The sequence below is a fragment of the Mytilus edulis genome, chromosome 4, assembly GCF_963676685.1.
Source record: "Mytilus edulis chromosome 4, xbMytEdul2.2, whole genome shotgun sequence".
NCBI lineage: Eukaryota > Metazoa > Mollusca > Bivalvia > Mytilida > Mytilidae > Mytilus > Mytilus edulis.
This window is the reverse complement of record NC_092347.1, coordinates 66,081,494-66,103,493: the sequence shown is the minus strand read 5'-3', so window position 1 is coordinate 66,103,493 and position 22,000 is coordinate 66,081,494. Positions and strand designations below refer to the sequence as shown.

At 30.4% G+C, this 22,000-nt stretch overlaps 2 protein-coding genes across 7 annotated transcripts in view; one reads left to right on the top strand and one right to left on the bottom strand.

Moving 5' to 3' along the window:
* Nucleotides 1–3,252, top strand: part of LOC139520262 (protein neuralized-like) — a 42,009-nt gene extending 38,757 nt beyond the window's left edge. For both annotated transcript variants that reach the window (XM_071312762.1, XM_071312761.1), the window contains exon 5: nt 345–3,252. In XM_071312762.1, coding sequence (XP_071168863.1) covers nt 345–829 — 485 coding nt within the window. In that variant the 3' untranslated portion in view covers nt 830–3,252. The remainder of the gene's footprint in view (nt 1–344) is intronic.
* A 4,486-nt stretch (nt 3,253–7,738) lies between these two features.
* The window catches only part of LOC139520260 (uncharacterized), a 49,758-nt gene continuing 35,496 nt past the window's right edge, over nt 7,739–22,000 (bottom strand). The window contains exons 27-33 of one of the 5 annotated variants that reach the window (XM_071312755.1): nt 17,522–17,622; nt 14,652–14,754; nt 13,816–13,857; nt 12,482–12,568; nt 8,778–10,036; nt 8,383–8,699; nt 7,739–8,246 (exon numbers count right to left, since the gene is read on the bottom strand). In XM_071312755.1, the coding sequence (XP_071168856.1) occupies nt 9,845–10,036; nt 12,482–12,568; nt 13,816–13,857; nt 14,652–14,754; nt 17,522–17,622 (525 nt within the window). In that variant the 3' untranslated portion in view covers nt 7,739–8,246; nt 8,383–8,699; nt 8,778–9,844. Of the gene's footprint in view, nt 8,700–8,774; nt 10,037–12,481; nt 12,569–13,815; nt 13,858–14,651; nt 14,755–17,521; nt 17,623–22,000 lie in introns of all 5 variants that reach the window. The other 4 variants (XM_071312754.1, XM_071312759.1, XM_071312757.1 and 1 more) reach the window with 4 other exon arrangements.

Genomic DNA, 22,000 nt, shown 5'->3' with positions numbered 1-22,000 from the left:
TATGCTGAAACAAATATTCTCACAGATATTTACAGTGTAGTGGGGTGCTTTTATGTTTAAAATCGTTATATACAGGTTAGACTGTGATTCTAAAAACAAATGTTGATATCTTTTTATAATATTTACCAAAAAAAACGGTGCGGGAAATGGACATGCTTACAATTTCCGGATGCAGGAAGCGGGAATATAAAAAAAATAAAAAAATTCTGTTTTGAAAAAAATAGGTGCGGGCGGGTCCGTCGAACAAGGGATCAAATTGGTGTGGCCTAAGAATTGTGAATACAATTTAATTTTGACACCAAAATGAACCTTCAGTTTGATTTATATTTTGTATATTTTTGCAGGTGTAGCACCTCATCAGCCACCAGTGCCACCTCGACCACGTTCAACCTCCTACCTAACCCAGGGATCACCACTTAGTGTAGCTCTACCACGTCAAGAGAGACCAGTTCAACCTACCAACCAAAACATAGCTAATTCTCATGCTAGCACGCTACAACAAAGGCAACTGCAGGAACAACATGCAGCATCCATGGTACGGAGTATTAGCGTGCCATCTGGGGTTTATGTTTCGTCCAAATCTTCTCCACCCGTTCCTCCTAAATCCCATTCCATTTCGACACCGACATCACCGACAGAAAATATGATCCCTGAAAATGATATAAGTGAATGTACAGTATGTTATGAAAGGGAAGTTAATTCTGTGTTATATAAATGTGGACACGTGTGTATGTGTTTCGAATGTGCCATTCATGTAAAGGAAAAAGGAGCTTTATGTCCTATCTGTCGACAAACAATTTTAGACGTCATAAAAATATATAAAACATGAAACACTGTTATAAGCATTATGTTTTATTCTTTATAAGGATAGAACCATTAAGTTTAGTTTAGTAGGTAGTGTTAACTTCCTTTCCTTCTATCTGTGATTGTATAATAAATTTAATTTAAGAATTATTTGTAACCTAAGATATTTACTAAGGTCCTTAAATTATTTTTTTTTGGCATATTTTTTTTCCAAAGCTTATACGAGTTAAAAATTGTCAGAAATTATCTAAGTCAATGTTTATGAGGTGAATATTATTTAGTGTACATTGTGAGATAGAAAAAAAAAAGAACATTTTTGGAGGTGCTACTTATTGGAAAGCCAAAGTAGATTAAGTAGATTAATGTAGTAACATTGTAATATTGCTGGCAGTATTACATAAAAATATGGCATTTAGATAAAACTATGATGTCTCATTTCTACTTCAATATGCATTACTTTGTACCTTTGATAACTATTTGTTATGATATTTGAAATAAAATTCTCATTCAGATTCAGTAGTTTACCATTTTAAGAAGATCGGAAAATTATCACACTAATTCAATTTGATCAGATTTTATGAAAAATAATCTTTTTGCTATTAATAACCATCATTTCTTTCTGTATCTGTTTTCTCCAGTCTATTTTTAGTCATCATTATTTTGTTCTCACTAATTTTCCCCTTTTCAATCTCAGGACTTTTTATACATTCTTTTTATTTCTTGTAATGTATTTGTTTTTTGAGTTATCCCCCTTTGAATGGTGCTCATTTATTGTTTTATCTTTGACAAGTGCTGTTTTGTACAATAGATATGATTGAGAATAATGCATTTTAAAAGTAAATAGTGTTGTATTGAAAAAGAAATTAAATTTCTTTTATATATATACTGGTCTATGGTCAAATTCACATACATTATCATGGTTTCAATTTTATACATGTTTTATTTGAATACTAAATTCAGAAATTTTTGCAATGTTTTTCATAATGCAATAAAGCATCTCATTACTTAAAAACCTTGTTTCTAAAATTCAAATTTACGTGAGTCAACAATTGTATCTGAAAAATTAAATCAGAATTTGTAAGGTTTTGAATTGAAAAAATAAAACATAATTTAGATCCTGTCAGAATAAAAAAATCCACTTTAAGAATCTAATTTTGTACTGACATATTTTAATGTAGTTTAATTAGCTTTAAAATTTGAATAACAAGGTCCAATTTGTCTATACATTTGTTAATACATGTTGATGATATTAGCTTTCATTAATCATAACATCAAAATATAGACCAGTGTTCTTTTGTCATAATGGTTGTTAAATATATTTGAAGAGATATTATATTTATATGTATATAATGGTTTAGTGCAATTGTTTTTATAACTCTTTAAAACTTGTTATCTAACAATGCAAGATGTTGGTATATATGAAAATATTGAAAGAGTTATTTCCCCTTTCATCATATTTCATTTAGATCAAAATTGTATATAAATGTTTCCTATAAAAATTTCTGGATATGAACTAATATTTTTTTTAAATATCAAATTAACATCAAATTAATGTTTTTTGAAGTTTCAATTTAAAACTAACAATTACCTACACATAGATTACCACTGTTTTCTGTGGTGATATGTTGTTTTCACTATTTTGTATACATGTTCTTACACATTGAATTCAAACTCTCTCCACTAAAATAATGTATATTAAAACATTTTACCAGATGATGAAACAATAGAAATCATTTTATATCATGTTGAACAAGTTTAAATGGCAGATTATTATTGTATGAATTTGAGAATTCTTTTCATTTCATTGAGTTTTTTTTAACTAACAGGGTGACTGGTTCACACAAAAAGTATTATATATTTTCATTCATTCATTCATCAAATTAGGATTTGTTTTCTAACTATTTCTATCAATTCTATAGGGATGTATTTATTTTTACACATCATTAGCAGCTCTGAAAGTCTTATTTGGTCATCAGAAGACTATTAGATATGAAAAAGTCAGAAATTATTGTGATGTTTTTATGAATTCAAAAATTGCAGTATTATCAGATTGCAATAATAAAAACTTGCATTCATAATTTCAGTAGTGATTTTTCTTCATAAAATATTTGCTTACTATATCATCATAATAGAATCACTAATTGGTGGCTGCAATAGTTTGAAAAACCAAGTTATTGTACTATGTACCATGATTTTCAACTACTGATAGCTGTGTCTCAGTCGAAAAAGATGGGATTTTAAAAATGAATTTGAATATGTTCTGTTCACATTCTGACTTATTTATACTATTTTTCAAGGCTATAAAGTTATAAATGAAGATGAATATCATTATCAGCTTTAATGTAGAAATTGTTCTACATTTCACCTAATTTCATTGTTATTATGTCATCTTGTTACATTAGATGAGAGTTGCTGGAGTGTAATATACAAATAAACATTTTAGTATGATTCAAGTGTATTTCATTTTAACAACAGATTTTAAGTTGAAGTACATGTATAAACGTATTTACTCTTTTGGTATTTAGCTGTATTTTGCCTCCGAATGACCTTAAATCTACTCTGAATCACATTAAATGTTTTGAATTATGATGTAAAAGTTAACAGAACCTGTGTGATTTTACATAATGGCAGACAAATTTGCTTACAAATGTAAATACGTCTATTGTCACTGTTTTCTGTCTGTAGACAATGGTAGTTCACTGAAACTTTAAAGTTGGATTGTCCTATCCTTAACTCACTATCACATGCCAAAAACAATGGTCCTGATTGATTTAGAGAGTAATCCCAATCTGCTTTCAAAAGAAGAGCTGAGAGGAACCCAAACCAGTGCTTTCACCAGCAGTCAGTATCTATTTTTCATTGAGTTTGATCCACTTGTAAGACCTTCAAGCTTGGGCTCATACTAAATCAGTTCTTTTGGATTTAATGGATTTAACAGGTAGGAGTATGATAAAAACTGAGACGTTTTTGATGTAGATGACTTATGAAGGACATATTGAACATAAAAAAACAAGTGTTATGCCACCAACAAAGGGGACAATAAGTGTTACCCTTGCAATTGTCTATCTGTATGTTCCAAAATTAGTTTCAGCTCACTTACTTAAGTTTGCCTCAATCAAATGATATGAAATTTATACATAATGCCTAATACCAGAAAACACAGATAAAGAGTTATATCCCTTGTAGATGGAACAAATTGCTGATTTTTTTTTACATTCTCGTACATTTTTTGTACTTTAGTTTTTTCCTGGACCATAGGTTATGAAACTTATACATGATGCTTATTTACACAAAACCATTGGTTCCAATTGACACCTAATAACCTTCATCAAAATCAACTTCCATTTAAAATGCAGAAAGTATAAATACAAGGCAGCACATGTAATGATAAAACCCTATGATTAGTTATTCGTTGATTTTATGGTGTTTATTTGCATGATTGGCTATTTTGAGGTGGCAAGTTTTTATTGGTGGAGGAAGCCATAATGCCATCTTCATTGTGTGGTACCACTAGATTAACATGTACATTACCTCAATGGTAGTATATGGACTATCTATGGATTTAAGATCTTGTAAACAATTTTAATAATATATATCTTTATTTGTCATATAAGTAACATTATACTTGTGACATAAACAAAAGTAACAACAACAATAAAATAACTGAGTTGAACACACACATATCTATATATATACAAGTAAAACTAACTAAGAGTCCCCTGTCCTCAGCTCTAAAGACTGTTTTATAAATGAACCTGTTTTTTTCACTTGGTTTATATTAGAAGGATTTAGTAGGACTACTACTTTTTGAGTATCAGATAGATTTGGAAACAGGATTATATATTGCCATGTCATTAAAAAGTTTTATACTAAAACATTATTAATTTGACAGTAGAGGAGAAAGTGATTTTCATCTTCTAAGGTTTTACAAGTTGCACATGTTCTATTGTCTCGAGGTATTTATAGATATCTGCCCTTCTCAATGAGCAAATTATGGTCACTAATTCTAACTTTTGTAAATAAACGTCTAGTTTCAAAATTTGGATATGTTAGATAAAATTCTTGGTCTTGTTTGACTTTAATATTTTTGTAAAGAAAAAGTTTGTTATTTTCCAGTAGTTCTGAATAAAAGCTGCTTGTAATATTCTTAATCCAAGTCTTTAGTTTGTTAACTTGTTTTATATCTTGACAGAACATTATTTTTTGTATATCAATATTCATTTCTTTTGTTGAATCTTTGATAAAAGTGGACCAAGTATAAATTCCTTGTGAATCAAGGTGTTTATTACATATTGAATACAAGAGAGCACACCATGAAATGTCGTGCCTGCTTAACTGACTTAAAAATAAAGGTTTGACTAAAAACATCAAAGGAACTCAGGTCAGATAAATGCTGTCAGACAGACATACACCTTACAATTTTTTAGTACACAAAATATAATTGACCTATTGCTTATGATCATTGAAAAACAGACCAAAAACAAATAAAAAACTATAACATTGACCTATAAACCATGAAAATGAGTTCAAAGTCAGAGGAAACCAGTCATACTGACATGTACCCATTAAAGTAATTCCATACACCAAGTATAGTTGACCTATTGCTTATAGTACATGAAAAACAGACCAAAACACAAAAACTTAACATTGACCAATGAACCATGAAAATGAGGTCAAGGTCAGGTGATAACTGCTAGAAAGACGTGTTAAACTTACAATCATTCTTTACACCAAATATTGTCAACCTGTTGCTTATAGGATATGAAAAACAGACAAAAAACACAAAAACTCAACATTGACCAATGAACCATGAAAATGAGATCAAGGGCAGATGATAGCTACCAGACAGACAGTACACCTTACAGCAATTCCATACACCAAATATAGTTGACCTGTATAGTATTTGAGAAAAGGACCTATTAAATTGCATAACTTTAACCGTGATCACTGATCCATGAAATAAGGTGGAGGTCAGGTTAACCCTGTCTGAAGAACATGTACAGGTTGCAAGGAACCTATTTACCAAATTTGGTTATCCAAATATAATAAATGACAAAAGAAATCAAGCAGTCACTGAACAATGAAAATAAGGTCAAGGACATTGGACATTTGACAGACCGACACTTTGTAGCAAAAGGTATCTGCATACAAAATATAAGACATCCAGATCTTTCTACCTTCTAAATATATAATAGTGGAGTGGTTATGCTAAAAATGAGTTTTAATGTCAAATAAAAGAGTAATAAAATTGCAGAAAAAAGCTGCAAGACTAGTTTTAAATGCTGATCCACTTTCAGCATCAGCACTACTGGTTAAAGCAGCTTATTTGGAAGACTAAAATCCCAAATCAGGAGCCATTAATTCAGTGGTTGTAGTTTGTTGCTGTGTTACATATTTGATTTTAGCATATTATTTTGTACATAAATTAGGCAGTTTAAGTTTTCTTGTTAGAAATGTTTTATATTTGTTAATTTCTGGGTCTTTTATAGCTGACTATGCTGTTTGGGTTTTGAAATTTTTTAAGGCTGTTAATTTCTGTGTCGTTTAATTTGCTCTCTTGTGAAGAGTTGTATCATTGGCAATCATACAATGCAATTGTTTGCACCTGTCCTAAGTCAGGAATCTGATGATCAGTAGTTGGCTCACAAGTGTTTCTTGTTTCTCATTTTTTATATAGATTAGACCTTTATAGCTTGCTGTTCGGTGTGAGCCAACGCTCCGTGTTGAAGACTGTTTTACTTTTATAAATTGTGACTTGGATGGAAATCTAGAGTTGTTTCATTGTCAATCATACCGTATCTTCCTATATCTATTCACAACTTCTTTTATAATACTATTTAGCCTCCAATGCACGTTTATTTGTTTTCTTTGAATAATGACTTTTTTCCCTCGCATTTGCTCAGTGTGGTTGCTGAAGTTCTATCAAGATGTCTTGTAGTTAAGGTCTCTGCATACAGAAAAGGTGTACAGGAAGACAATAAGTAAATTTCTGCAGAATTTGATAAAATAAAACTTTCTTTTAAAAGAAACTTCATGTACACATGTATTACAGTAAAACTTAGCCATTCAATATATATAACATCTTAAACTTTGTTTTTTTTTAGTTTCTACTATTTTGTTTCAAATAGGGTAAAGACATTTTTTCTGTTGTTAATACCATATGTTGACCTCTTGACTTGAAGTCTTTTGGTTGTTCTTTTATTTATGTTATATCTCTCCATTTGTCTTTTTATAGTGCTCAAAGGAGACTGGGATATATGGTCACTTTTATCTTTTGGCTGTAAAACCCTTGCCAGAATGGGGGTTCCAATGGCTGTTACGATGTATAGGTATGCAGCCACATCCAGTCAAAATGAGGAATAAATCTAGTACCTTGTAAAGACAGAGTGCCACACTCTCTGCACATTAAAAACAAGAATGTGTCCCAAGTACACGGATGCCCAATCTGCATTATCACTTTTTATGTTCAGTGGACCACGAAAATGGGGTAAAAACTCTAATTTGGTATTTAAATTAGAAAGATCATATCATAAGGCACATGTGTACTAAGTTTCAAGTTGATTGGACTTCAACTTCATCAAAAACTACCTCGACCAAAAACTTTAACCAAAACTTTAACCTGAAGCGGGACAAATGGACGGACGAAAGAACGCACTGACCAGAAAACATAATGCCCATAAATGGGGCATAAAAATCTCTTTGGGGAGTCTGCAGGTAACCTGTTGCAAGGCAAAAAATTCAGTTTGTAACCAATACACCTATATATTCTAGTGGAAGTCCAAATTCCCCCCTACGTGCATTCAGGACGACCTCTGTGACAGGACCTACCTATTGTGTTTATTGCTTAGTTATTCTTGTCCTGAACATGCATGAAAATTTCCCACTGGACATTCAGCAAACAATCTATTTATTCATATTAAATAATTCAAACTAATTTGTTCTTGTGAAAATCTTGTATTAATAAAGTTCATGTATATATAAGAAATAAAGTTAAATGCAACAAGTTTCTTGTAAATAATAAAACAAAAGTTATATATCAACTATAAATCAACTGGATTAGCACCTAAATAAATAGAAATATGATATGAATTATGATTAGTAATAAAGTCTTTAAGGTTACTACAAAATCTAAATATTCCTCTCACTTTTTCAATACCATATAAATGTGGATTCATTATTTTTAATGAGGGGAAATAACTCTTCATGGATTTCCAGGTTACTGTGGATTCATTTATTTTCGTGGGTACCAATTTTTGTGGATTGAGGAAAACTTACATGTTCGTGGATATTTAATTTCGTGGCTTTGGCGAAATCTGCTTACAAGCCTGTAGAAAAATGGGCATTCGTTGAATAATTAATTTCGTGGTTCATCTGCTCCAACGAAATCCACGAAAATTGGTGTCCAACGAATAATAATGAATCCACAGTATTGGTGAAATTTTCTATAAGCTTGTTACCTTTGAATGAAGACTTTGGCAAAACAACAAATTTCATATCCACGTAAAATACAATTTCTCATCAATCTACGAAATTGTTATCCATGAAAATTAATGAATCCATAGCATATACTAGTTACACTTCTTTCCATATAAGATATATTCTATAATATATTTTTATAATTTGGTTCCTGTTTTTATTTTTATTCAGTGCATTACTGCTCATACTATTTGATAATCTTCCTCGGAAATATCAAATGCATATTGATAATTAGTTTTGATCTAAACAAAAAGTGACTACCAGTATTTCAATTTTAAAAATCAAATCTTTAGGTATGCTTTTGAGCATTCCTATGAAACATTTAAAAAGTTTAAGGAAAATACTGAGCTTCAATGTCTGAAATGTGGCACAAAAAAGTGAACTAGAAGTTTTAGATTTTTCTATAAAATGTCTACAACCTGATTAGATACACAGCATATCATTGCACAATTATGGTTAACTAGAAGTTTTAGATTTTTCTATAAAATGTCCACAACCTGATTAGATACACAGCATATTATTGCACAATTATTTAAGGTTAAATAAAATTATAAAATGCATAATACAATATTGTAAATGGTTCGTTCATGTATAAAAATATTCACAACACAAGTTGACTAATAAAATAAATAAAAACAATTGGGAAATATTTTTTTGACATATATTCATTAATATTACAGATAATATATATATGGTAAAAAAGTACTTGTAAAAAAACAATAAAATTTAAATAAACTGATGTATATTGTACTAAACATCAGCTATCAAAGCCTGACGACCATAAAACATCAGAGCAAATATTAAATGCAAAAAAAAAAAAAAAAGCAACCAGCAGAATGCATAAGTATATAAAATAACCTTTTAAAAGATGATAAGTATGACTTGTGGAAATGCCTAATAATGAGCTATTTCATTAAAGCTACCCATTCCTATATATAATTTACTTTAAAAAAAGGGAATCTAGTATGATTGCCAATATAACAACTCTTCACTTTTTTCAAGGTTATTTTGGCCTTGTTTTTCTTATTAGAAATACACATGGTATAATGAGCCCTGATAAAAAAAGACCAATACAATAAGTTATCCTTTACACGTTTTTCCATTTTATGCATTAAAAATATACACATTATGCATCTACAATATTAGGTCAATGTTTTCTTTGTAAGAAGGTTTTAATCTGGGGAAGGGGAAGTTTTATTGGGGTGGGGCCTTCTATAGTTAATCGTGATTTCAAAAAACTTCAAGGGGGAGAGGGGGGTGGAGGCATGCACCCTCTGCCAGCCTCCTGGATCAGCCAATGGGAAGTGTTCTAGTTACATTAAAAATTGTATGCATGTAAGATATTTTTCAGTTGAGATTTTTCTAGTACATGGGAGATAATCCAATCAGAATAAAATCTCCACAAAAGTTACCAAATTTTGAAAGTTTCTGATTTGATATATTTAAAAAAAATGATAATTTTCACTGAAATCCTCCACCAATATATTTGTATGGAAAAATCATATGCCCAACATCCTTTATAAAAATCATATATTGCTGTCTTTTGAAATAAAAAGAGTAAAAATTATTCTGTTTTAAATATTTGTGTTAACTTTGGTGGCCTGTGCTCTTCAATTCTACGTAAGCCAAGATCGTCTCTGTCAGCATCAACAATTTCTCTTTGTCTCTGGCGAATGAGCCGTCTCTGCCACTGAGTGGCTAGGACAATGGCACTGGTGGCATCACTGTTACTGGAATCCTCAGGAGCCTTTAAACCCTAGAATAAAACATTTAGTATAAAGTTATCATGGATTCCTTTATTTTAATGTAGAGTACCAATTTTCGAAAATTGAGGAAAAAGAATATTTGAGGATATTCGATTTCCAGGTATTGCCAAAGTCTGCATAGCTTAGAAAAAATGTGTTCTTTGTTGAATATTCTGTTTGAACTGTTTCCATGAAATCCATAAAAATTGGTACCCAACGCAATGTTATTAATCTACAGAAACTTGCTACTGGGTAGTCCACATAAAATAATTTGTAAGGTAAATTTCAAAGTGTCAATAGATATACATGAAGACATTTTTCTTTTTTTAAGGTAATAATGCATCTTTATTTCAAAACTTGAACCAAAACACTTTAGTGCCATTATTCAAATGAGAAAACAGAAAAATTTAATTAAAATGCTTGAATACCTGTTGTTTACTGGCATCTTTGGTATCAATTTTAAATATAAATATAAAATAAAATAAAATCTAAGGTGCTGCAGCAAACTAGGATTGTATATAGAGAATATCATATTGTTTTTTCAATATCCCATCCATATCAACCAGAGATATCAATATACCCCCAAGAGCTCTGCTTGAGGGATTATAATCGTTGAGGGTTGATAGGGTGTTTGATATTGAAAAAGCCATATCATAAAGATGTTTTTATGTGACATGACGTCATACAGATTAGGGATTTTGATAAAGCCTTTGCAACAAGGACTGACATCAATGACGTAGATATGGCTAGCTGATACAGCATGATAACTGTTGACAGTATTACACATACAGTTATCTGTATTCACTATTTAATATAAAAATAAATGATTTTATAGGATAATCCTTAAACAAATTTCATGACGTAACAGTGTATTTGCCTTAAATGAGCAGACTGTGCTTATTGATTTTTCAATATGCACAAACATAAATGTTTTATTCGATAAACATTATACTGATTAACATTACAAAAATGCAGTTGTAACACAAGTTTCAACACTTTTACAGCTTAAATCTCCTTATATCAAGGGTATAATAGTTAAATCAATGATTATACAATTTGTTTCTTTTATTTCCTCATAGAAAAATCTTTGACATTTTGACTTACTGTCATTCCACAATCACCTTTGTGGTATTTAAATACCTATTGCCTGACCAGTATAAAAAATTGTCAACACAATTTGTCCATTTAAATTGTATGATAGGTATTGTGAGAGGTAATCAACAGGTGGTCATTAACTACCCAGTAAAAAAAAATCACTAAAAGGTAAAATTTAAATGACTGATAGATAGCTTGCTTTCCTCATGTATCATGACCAATGTCCTGAATAGACTATTCTATTTAGAGATGGGGCATTTTAAGCCATTTCTTTTTGTGTCTCTTTACAGTGAAGATGGAAATTCAATCAGTGAATTTAGTTTATAAAAAAAGGAGATATATGTTTGCTTCATGGTGTTTTAATGTGGGATATATTTTAAGTTTCTGATTCCTGATATGGAATTAAAGTGTTTGTGAAATGGATTTTTTTGGATAGCCCATCTAATTGTGAATAATTCTACAAGATGAATTATGTGTGGCTTGGTGTTTTATAATGGGATATATTTTCATGTTATATTACGATTCCTGAAACGGAATAGTAGTAATGCTAAGTTTCATTTAATATTCAGGATCTTCTTCAATCGGAATTACTGTGAAAAATTTATTTTCAATATATCAAAAAAGTACAAATGGCTTAGTGAATAGAAATTTCAGTGCTTTATTCTTCATTATGAAAGTGGGATTTACCAGCAATGATTTATTTGTGATTGTTAGCAAAAAAAAAAAATTTACAATAATTATCTTTGTTAGAAAGAACAAATAGTGTATCAAATGTAAAATGTCCCATACCTAAATAGAATAGTCCATTCAGGACATTGGACATGAGGAAAGCAAGCTAGCTATCATTCATTTAAATTAGCTCTGTTAAAAACAAACCAGGTAAATCTACAGGTAGTTAAATGACCACCTGTTGATAATAGCTCTCACAATACCTATTGTACAATTTAAATGGACAAATTGTATTGGCAATTTTTTAAACTGGTCAGGCAATAGGTAATTCACTACCACAAAGGTGATTGGATACCCACAGTAAATCTTTTTTGTAATAGTGATGGAGTCTAACATTCAAATGAATATAATTAATAATATATATGGTCAACCTTGACCAAGGGGGTGGGCCAAAAGATCTCCACAAAAATGAGATGTGCCAATGCTTATACAACTGCATACTAAATATCATTGGCTTACCGTTAGTGGTTTCCCTTAATAAACTGACCTAATCACAAATTTTAACATTTCAATTAACCATGACTGAGGGGGTAGGACCAAATAATCTCCATGGTAATGAAATGTACTAATTCTTATATAAATGTATATTAAATGTCATGGTTAGACTATAAAATTGTTTACATCATACATACTTTTACACATACAGCCTCTGCTGCCTTCATGGTCTGCAGAACTATCTTCATCAAGTTTTCTGCATTCTCTGTCAAAATTTTAGTCACCTGAAATTAAATAAAAAAATTGTGTTTTTAAACATACAAAATTCTTACTTATCCATAACATAATACAGATGTTACAGTTTTACTCCTGTTCATTAATAAATATAAACAATTCACCAGTTTCATGAAAACTGCTCAAAGCATATTTGAGTTTTGTTTGAAAACTAGAAAATTCCCCTTTTTTAGTGAATAAAAAGCCATAACTCGAAATCATAAAATCTAAAATCTATATAAATTGTAGGGAACTCACATCAATAGATATAAACAAAGTTTTATGCAAATTGGTTAAAGGCTTTAAAACAGACTAACAGACAGACAATGGTATACCATAATACATCCGTAAATAGGCATATGATATTCAGTAGTTGTCGTTTGTTGATGTGGTTCATAAGTGTTTCTCGTTTCATCATTTTTTATATAGATTAGACCGTTGGTTTTCCTGTTTAAATGGTTAACACTAGTCATTTTAAAGCTTGCTGTTTGGTGTAAAACAAGGCTACCATACTATAACCTATAATGGTTTACTTTTATAAATTGTGAATTGGATGTAGAGTTGTCTCATACCCCATCTTCTTATATCTATATAAAATTCAATTCATGGAAAATTACTCAATGGTATTCTAATTGCATGAAAGATGTGAGGAAACTAATGCACTTGCATGTCTACCTTTAAACCTTACCGAAAAATTCGATATTTTTGTGATGTCTATTATTTTAACAAAAGTTGCAAAGCTAGGTAGGTGATGCAAAATAATTAACTCTTATTTCAAATTTTGATAGCATCATGTAGATGCAGCAATTGTTGATATTGCTATAATTAAAGTCCTATTTGTGTCAATTAACCAACAATAAAAATAAAAATAAATGCACATAATAATTTCTGAATAAACAGTATTCAAATATTCCTCTTTAGAGAGAAAACTTGGTATCTGTATGTAATTTATAAAATGTGTATACAGTTTATATATAGAAATACTAAATAGGTGCAAAAAGCACTGCAAACAGTGATACAGAAAATCAAAAAATGTGAACAAATTGATAGTGATAATCTAGCATGGTAATTCTAATCTCGGTGGCAAAACTCACATGATGATCACATCTAATAAATGACAAATACATTCATTCAAAACTTTCTGGCTTTGCCACTAAGATTCTTCAACATAAGAATGATATCTAAAGCAAATTCGAGCTTATTTTTAAGAAAGTGTAAACGCTTCTAAACACATGAAAATTTTCACACAAATTTCTACCTTGTCTTTGTACCAAACAAACACTTCCTCATTTGATGGAATCTATAAAATTTCATATAAATTTTTCATCTAACATTTGATTCAATTATTGACACATAATATTTCAAGTTTCTTTTGAGTGAAATATGATTGAAAGGTATTGTTAAAATGAAAGCTTTACTAAAGCTTACAACCAAAAATTATAAGTCTAGATGTTACCACAAGTTCTATAACTGATTACACTCTTACACCATGAAACAAGCTGCATTAGTCACCCTTAGTACATGTAGTACATGTATACTGTTTTCCAGTAATATAAAGTAAACAAAACATCTATTCAAATATCTAAAATTTGACATCCATTTTCATACTTATCTATTATTCAACACATCTGAATTACAAATTCTACTCACTCAGCATACCCTTCAGGAACACCTGAGATCACCCTCAGTTTTTGGTGTGGATCATGTTGCTAAGTCTTTATTTTTCTATGTTGTGTATTATGTACTATTAAGTGTATGCCATGGTGTTATTAGTTTATTTTCAATTTATTGTGTGTATGCCATGGTGTTATCAGTTTATTTTCAATTTATTGTGTGTATGCCATGGTGTTATCAGTTTATTTTCAATTTATTGTGTGTATGCAATGGTGTTATCAGTTTATTTTCAATTTATAAGTTTACATGTTCCTCTCAGTCTGGTATCTTTCACACCTCTTGTTCACCTTAATTTCTTCTTTAATGTTGTATTGAGTATGCATTTATTTAACAAGAAACCATCTGAAAGAAAGCTAAACATATTATAATCCCTTCTCTTGTTCAGGTTCCAGCAAACAACCCTTCCAATAATATACATACATCACCATCTCCTGATGATCCTTGATGAACATTGGCTATGATACTCAGCTGTGTACTGACTGTTGGTATTTGGTTGGCATAAAATATCAAATCCCTGGCAAACCTAGAAGAGGTTAATATAAGAGTATATTTAAAGGTTAATTGTTTTTCCAAATGAATTCCCCCCCCCCCCCCCCCACTCTTAACTTAATTTTAGAAAAATTAATTGACCAATATGGATATTTATAAAATCGATGTTAAATAAACAAAACTTGCAGCAGTTTTTTTTTTAGAATGACTGAATGCTCAAATTCAAATTCTGTCTGTGTCTTCTGATTCTAAGCATTGTGTATAAGATTTTTAAAAATTTTGCATGAAGCAACGAAGCTCAACTTATGTAAGTAAGAGCACAGAAACCAATTTTTTTTCAATTTTCCAATTTATTAAGGGACATACCTCTAAACTGTAAGTGACTTACTGCCCAAATTTGAACTCTGTTTGTAAGTTATGGTTTTTAGAATTGTGTACAAGTTTTATAAAATTTGCATGTGGCTAATTAAATTAGTGTTAGGAAAGAAAATTGGGAATGGCGGATGAAAGGACGGAAGATCAAAAGTTACCTTAGTTTCCTCCTGGCATACGGAGGGAGCATAAAAACACAGGCAATCTTTCAGGATTTATGATTTTTAGAAAACTATTTGAATCCTGACAACTGTTCAATATTGTATAGGGGGTTATTGTTGCAGTGTGTTTATTTTCACTTATTTTGTCATTTGAGAGGAAATCGCGATAATAACTTCCTCTAAAATTTATGAATATGTTCAATACTTTCTTATAGCTAAGATGTTTTTGATACTATATATTTTTTACCGGTCAACAGATCAATAAGAGTTTATTTTAATTTAAACAACATAAATGCCAAAGGCCATTGTTCACTGGCTGTCAGGTGTTAATTAGTTTATTGGTTACATAATAAATCAAAAAAATTAATATGAGAGTGCTGTATTTGATCCTCATTTCAAAATTAGCAGTGGCAGATCCAGGGGGAGGGTTCCGGGGGTTGGAACCCCCCCCTTTTTTTGGATGATCAATGCATTTGAATGGGGACATATAGTTGGAACCCCCCTTTTTAAAATGGCTGGATCCACCCCTAATTAGTGTCAAATTATATAAGAGTTACAAGTCACTCATGATCATTTTATAATCTAAAAAGTACATCAAAGGTCTGGTCAATTCTGTAAGTAATCAGCTGTTACATTTATAAGAAGTTTGTACACAGGTGACAACTAACTATGTAAGGGAGTATTGCGTTTCTGCTAATTTTTCCCAAAGTTCCAATACTACATTTCCGGAAACTAAGACCTTGTTCACACTAGCATTTTTTTTATCGATCTAATTTGAATCGATCTAAATAAAACCAGTTAGCGTTCACATTATCTTTAATCATATCGATCTCTATCGGTCTAATATGAACCACTGTGTTCACAACTTCACACTACAATTAAAAACGCAATCGATTCCACCTTTTTGCCCGTAAAACTGTAAACACTGTGTATAAATAGAACTAATTTATCAAATTCATGTGCTGATACACTGATACACACACCTGGAAAAAAAAATTGGATAAAGTTATTGTTTCTCTTGAATCACAATTTAAAATTTTGATACTGGTGTTATTGCAGTTTTCTTTAATTTTGTAAAAAATAACTGTAGCAACGAAGTTACAACACGATGCCGGAAATACTGCAGTTCCTGCAAAGAAAATAAATCAACATAGGAAAAGAAGACACAGATTTCGCAAATCTATGTTATGGGGAAGACAACATGTTCACAGTTTGTTTTAAAGGTCTTTTAACAGAGAAATATGGGTTAAACAACGAACCTCTGAGATAGTTCTGCTGCTATACATGCGTTCACATCTAAAGTCAGATCGGTTTACCCTAGATCGATACAAACTAAACTACCTCTTTTGGTGTTTTAATTTAGACCGATTGAAGATCGATTCAATGCGTTCACATTAGCCCTTAAACCAATCTAAAGTGAACCGGTCTAGTTTAAATCGATAAAAATGTCCAAGTGTGAACGGGGTCTAAAAGTATATGTTTCCAGAATTTGTATTTATTACTTATCCGGAAATTTATCTGATAGTAAATTATATATATTTGAATATATCTTAGATAAATTATTTATTTTATGTTTTTATACAAAAGGGTTCAGATCTTATATCTACAATATACTTGATATAACCAGTTGACTCTGGTAAGGATTAGTTGAACTTTAGTTTTCGGTATTCTATTTATTAACTGTATAAAAATATAATCAATAAATAAGACATAATACAGGTAAAACAATCATCTAACCTTGTTTGTAAATTATACTTTTTAACTGAAACTATTTCAGTATCCTCCAAAATATTTAATTGAGATTAAAGAATGAACCAACATAAAAACCGCCAAAATACTTTGTTGCCCCTAAATTGGGAAATTTTACACCCGCCAAAACAACCCGTTATACGGTATGTCACAGTAAGCACATTGATAATACCAATGAAAGATTGTACATTTTAAATTATTTCTACAGAAAATTGTGCAAATGTCAGTAAGAAGAAAGGGTTTCCTGCCATGACATTAGACAACACTCACCAATAGAACACTGAAAATAGACAAAAGCTTTTCATTTAGTGTTCTTGTACCTAATTTGGCTTAGGCTAATTGAAATTTATGCAGATATTTATATTTAGTATTTTTTGCATGAACTAGGAGGTTAAAAAAACAGATAAAGAGAAAAGAAAAAACATTATGCACTACAAACCATTTTATGAAATGTATGAAATTCTGACAATATTTTGGAAATGTTCACTCATTTTAAAACTGTGATCCCTACAAACCAACCTTTTGTCCACACAATGCTGTGAGAGGATTTCTGCAAACTTCATCATCTTTCTTCCATTCTCTGCTACAGATCTTGCTGTCTTTACTAGTTCTTCATGTGTCTGCAAAATCAAATAAATAAATTATATTATTTTCTCATAGTTTCTCACAAAACAAAAAAAAGTTTCGACTGACTGTCAAATTGTCACCAAAGGACATCAGCCATCGTTATAGTATATTTACCTAGAATGTAATATATAAAGGAGTATATTAGATCACAGTATTCAAGAAATGAATTCATACCTACTTAATTCAGAAGCCTTTTTGTTCTTGCATTAAAGTACAACATCATTAAACTTTCAGTTAATGTTTCTAAAGCATTTTCAAAATTTAGTTTAGAATCTTAAAACTTTGCAGTTAATTGTAAATTAAGGTCATTAGCTAGCAGACAAGATAAACAAAGCCAATATCATCATTCTTTCGATTATCAACTCTTGGTTCCATAATTTTACTTCTAATTAAAATAACATTTTTTTTTGCTACTGTATTAACTGTAATTATATGGCTGTAATAGCATGTAAAAAGTTAACCAGAATAAACTATAGACCTTCTACATGATCAACTTCCACTCACGAGGTAGCCATTGAAGAACAGAAGAAATATTAATAAATTTCATTTAGTATATGAATAAACTCATCATAGATACTGAGGACTAAAAAGGTAATGAACTACGTAAAAAAAAACTAAAAACTAGAACAACTTTGAAATTCATTCAATTTTAGGATTAATTTGAATCCAACACCATCTGTTAAAATGTTTGTAAACTGCCTACTGTAAATTCTGAAATTATTGCGTGCATTTATTATTGCAATTTTGTCATTTCAGACTAAAATGCAATTTCAATTTTTGCCATATTAAGAAAAATCCTGTTTTTTTCATATCTAAAATATCAAAATGAGAGTTTAAATCATTGTGATTACAACTCTGTCGCTATTTTCACAATAATTTCCAGTATTTAAAGCACTGACGTGTTCATACAGTTTAAGTTATTCCAACTATGCCTGAAATGTTATTTTTTTCAATGAAAAGGCCAAATAAAGGTTAAATTGTGTATTCAACCCTGATGTGAAAAATCTGTTCCAAAGTAATTACATCTTAATTCACAAATAAAAATCATAAAATTAATATTAAATATAAACAAAGATGCTTTCTTCCTTTGTAGCTGTAATCTGATTATTTACTTTTTCCAAGAAATAGTGTGAATTAATTATAGATTATATATGACACCAGGTGTGTCACTCACCCTGTAAACAAAAGATTATGGGAGGAGCCTTATGAAATACCTCATTTACAGAGGTGTGCAGAAGCGTTTATTCCACGATGAGTTCTAATTTTCTTTTCTCTTCAAAAATGTATATAGAAGCAATGCAATTGAGGATTTTTTTTATTGCATAGCTATATATAGTCATGCATTAATATCTGTTCAATTACAATTACAACTTTTTCTGCATTTTTCTGTTGCAGAATATTCATTTTCATCCTGCTTTGGGAAAGTTTAATAATGGTCATGCAGCTCTTATACATGACCAAGATATTTCCAAGAAAATAGAATTGTATTTCCCTTATACTAATATTGAGTGAGAATTTCAAAATAACATATTGTACCTATATGTGAATTTTCCTAGAAATCCTAACCACAAATGTGTATAAGAATCTGTTATTTGTCTTGAATGTATTGAATATACATATTTATTCAATATTCCAATTTCCTATAACCTCTGTCTATTCAAGGAACCTATAAACTAGTTTCTATTATGATAAAAACAGTCATTTTGGATCATTGATGGTCATAACAAGGACTTTTCTGTACTTAGATCTAGTTGCAGATGCAACACTAAATACTTTTCTTCTATATATATTTTGATTAATGATTAAACAATGTAATACAAAAGTACATACTTGTAACTCTTGTAACCCATTTTATCCCTAAATGCATATTTTTTAAGAGGTGCAACTAAGTGTAGGCAAATGCATCATGTAAAATTTAATATAAATAAATAGAGGATCAACTGTTTTTAAGTGAGTATGAAAGTATAAACACATTAGATTTTTTTTAATTCTACTTTAGTATATTTACTATTCAATGTAAGAAGGGAAGGAAAAGATTTAAAAGGAAAACTATTTCTATTTAGGGTGCTATAAACAGTTTCGTATAAAAAACTAGGGGTTATTCCCCAACTAAAAATAACCATGGAGGGAAACCCCTGTTTATTTACTCAATTGGTGAAAAAGTATCATGTTTTTTGTATTTGATTGTAAAAATTAGTTAATTAGCTTTGAATTAAAACAGGTTGAATGATTGAAATAATTTTTAAAATTATATTAACTTTACATTGAAAATTGAAAACTTATTTGCAGCCACTGTAGCTCTTTTTGGAGCAGGAAACCGTACCCTGAAACAAGATTTTTTTGAAAGGCCAGGTAAAAACCTACAAATTTCATACAGTTTTGATTATGTAAAATGTGCATGGATCATGTCTTCATGGGTGTGCACATGACCTGGTTTCAAGTTTTTTTTGTTCAAATTAGACCTTTTTTCCCCCATGTTCATTGGATGGAATATTTTTAATATATTAAAAGTACACATTATTTTTATTTCATTATAAACTAGAGAACATTCTGATTCCAGTGATATCTAGTTTTATACAAGTATCTTTATTAATCAGTCCACCACTAAGGGTCACTTATGCATGGTCCCTCAAAATGTGACGTCATAGAAAAAAACTGTTGATTGCACCCTTAAAGGGACAAATATATATTATAGTGATGTTTTCGCATAGAAATGTGTACGCGAATGGAGTAAAACAATTCTGAAAAATATTGTACGGCACGTATACTTTAATTTAAAAGCATCAGTTTGGTATATTTAAGGCAAATATTACAGATTTGTACATAGCAACCAGAAATAAGAAAACCAGACTCTGCGCGAATATTGAAGTTTTTTTCAACTTTTTGTGACGTCTTGATATTTTATTCAATCTCTCATATATTTGGAACCAAAAGTTGCACATGCAAAGTGTAGATTTTTTCTACTTTGACCTGTATTTCTGATCAGTGTGACATAAATTATAATTCATTATAATATATATTTGGTACTTTTTAAAGTCATAAAGGTACAAGTGCCATTCCTAAGAAAAACACTATTTCCATATTTTTCTCAACTCAGCTATAACTTAGTTCACATAATACTAGGGACAAAATATATTTAAAGTAACTTTATTCATGCTTATTTCATAGTTTTTATTCTATTTATTCAAAAGAAACCCTATTTTATGATTTATTTTCTTTGTAAAACTGATGAAAATGAGATACAGGAAATGTTTGGAGTTTGCTGGTTAAACTGTTTGCCACTGGCCAATATGCCAGTACTACGTGACATGAAAAAAGAGCTGTATTTTCACTATTCGTGGTCACAATCCTTAAAGTCAGACACCATTTTAATCGGTATAGTGTACAGATTCAGAAAAGCTAAGAAATTTTAATATATCGCATATAAAGTTTTGCCTTAAGGGTGCTATAAACAGTTTCGTATAAAAAACTAGGGGTTATTCCCCAACTAAAAATAACCATGGAGGGAAACCCCTGTTTATTTACTCAATTGGTGAAAAAGTATCATGTTTTTTGTATTTGATTGTAAAAATTAGTTAATTAGCTTTGAATTAAAACAGGTTGAATGATTGAAATAATTTTTAAAATTATATTAACTTTACATGTTTAGAGGGGAGACAACACTGTAAACAACCTGTTTTTTTGGCAGTGAAAATTGAAAACTTATTTGCAGCCACTGTAGCTCTTTTTGGAGCAGGAAACCGTACCCTGAAACAAGATTTTTTTGAAAGGCCAGGTAAAAACCTACAAATTTCATACAGTTTTGATTATGTAAAATGTGCATGGATCATGTCTTCATGGGTGTGCACATGACCTGGTTTCAAGTTTTTTTTGTTCAAATTAGACCTTTTTTCCCCCATGTTCATTGGATGGAATATTTTTAATATATTAAAAGTACACATTATTTTTATTTCATTATAAACTAGAGAACATTCTGATTCCAGTGATATCTAGTTTTATACAAGTATCTTTATTAATCAGTCCACCACTAAGGGTCACTTATGCATGGTCCCTCAAAATGTGACGTCATAGAAAAAAACTGTTGATTGCACCCTTAGTTTAAAAACAGAATTTACACCACTGTCCTTAGAAAGGGAGAGTTGTGTGCCAACACACTTTATTAACTCTCACACTCTTTACATGCTTGTCCCAATTAAGAAGCATGGGGCCACATGTAATAACTATGTAAGGGCTGTCTGGGAGTGGTTGGTTGTTTTCTGTCATATTTGTTTTACTTAGAATGTTTTACTAAAATTGAGAATGGAAATGGAAAAAGTGTCAAAGAGATAACAACCCGACAAAAGAGCAGATAACAGCAGAATCAAGCTTGAA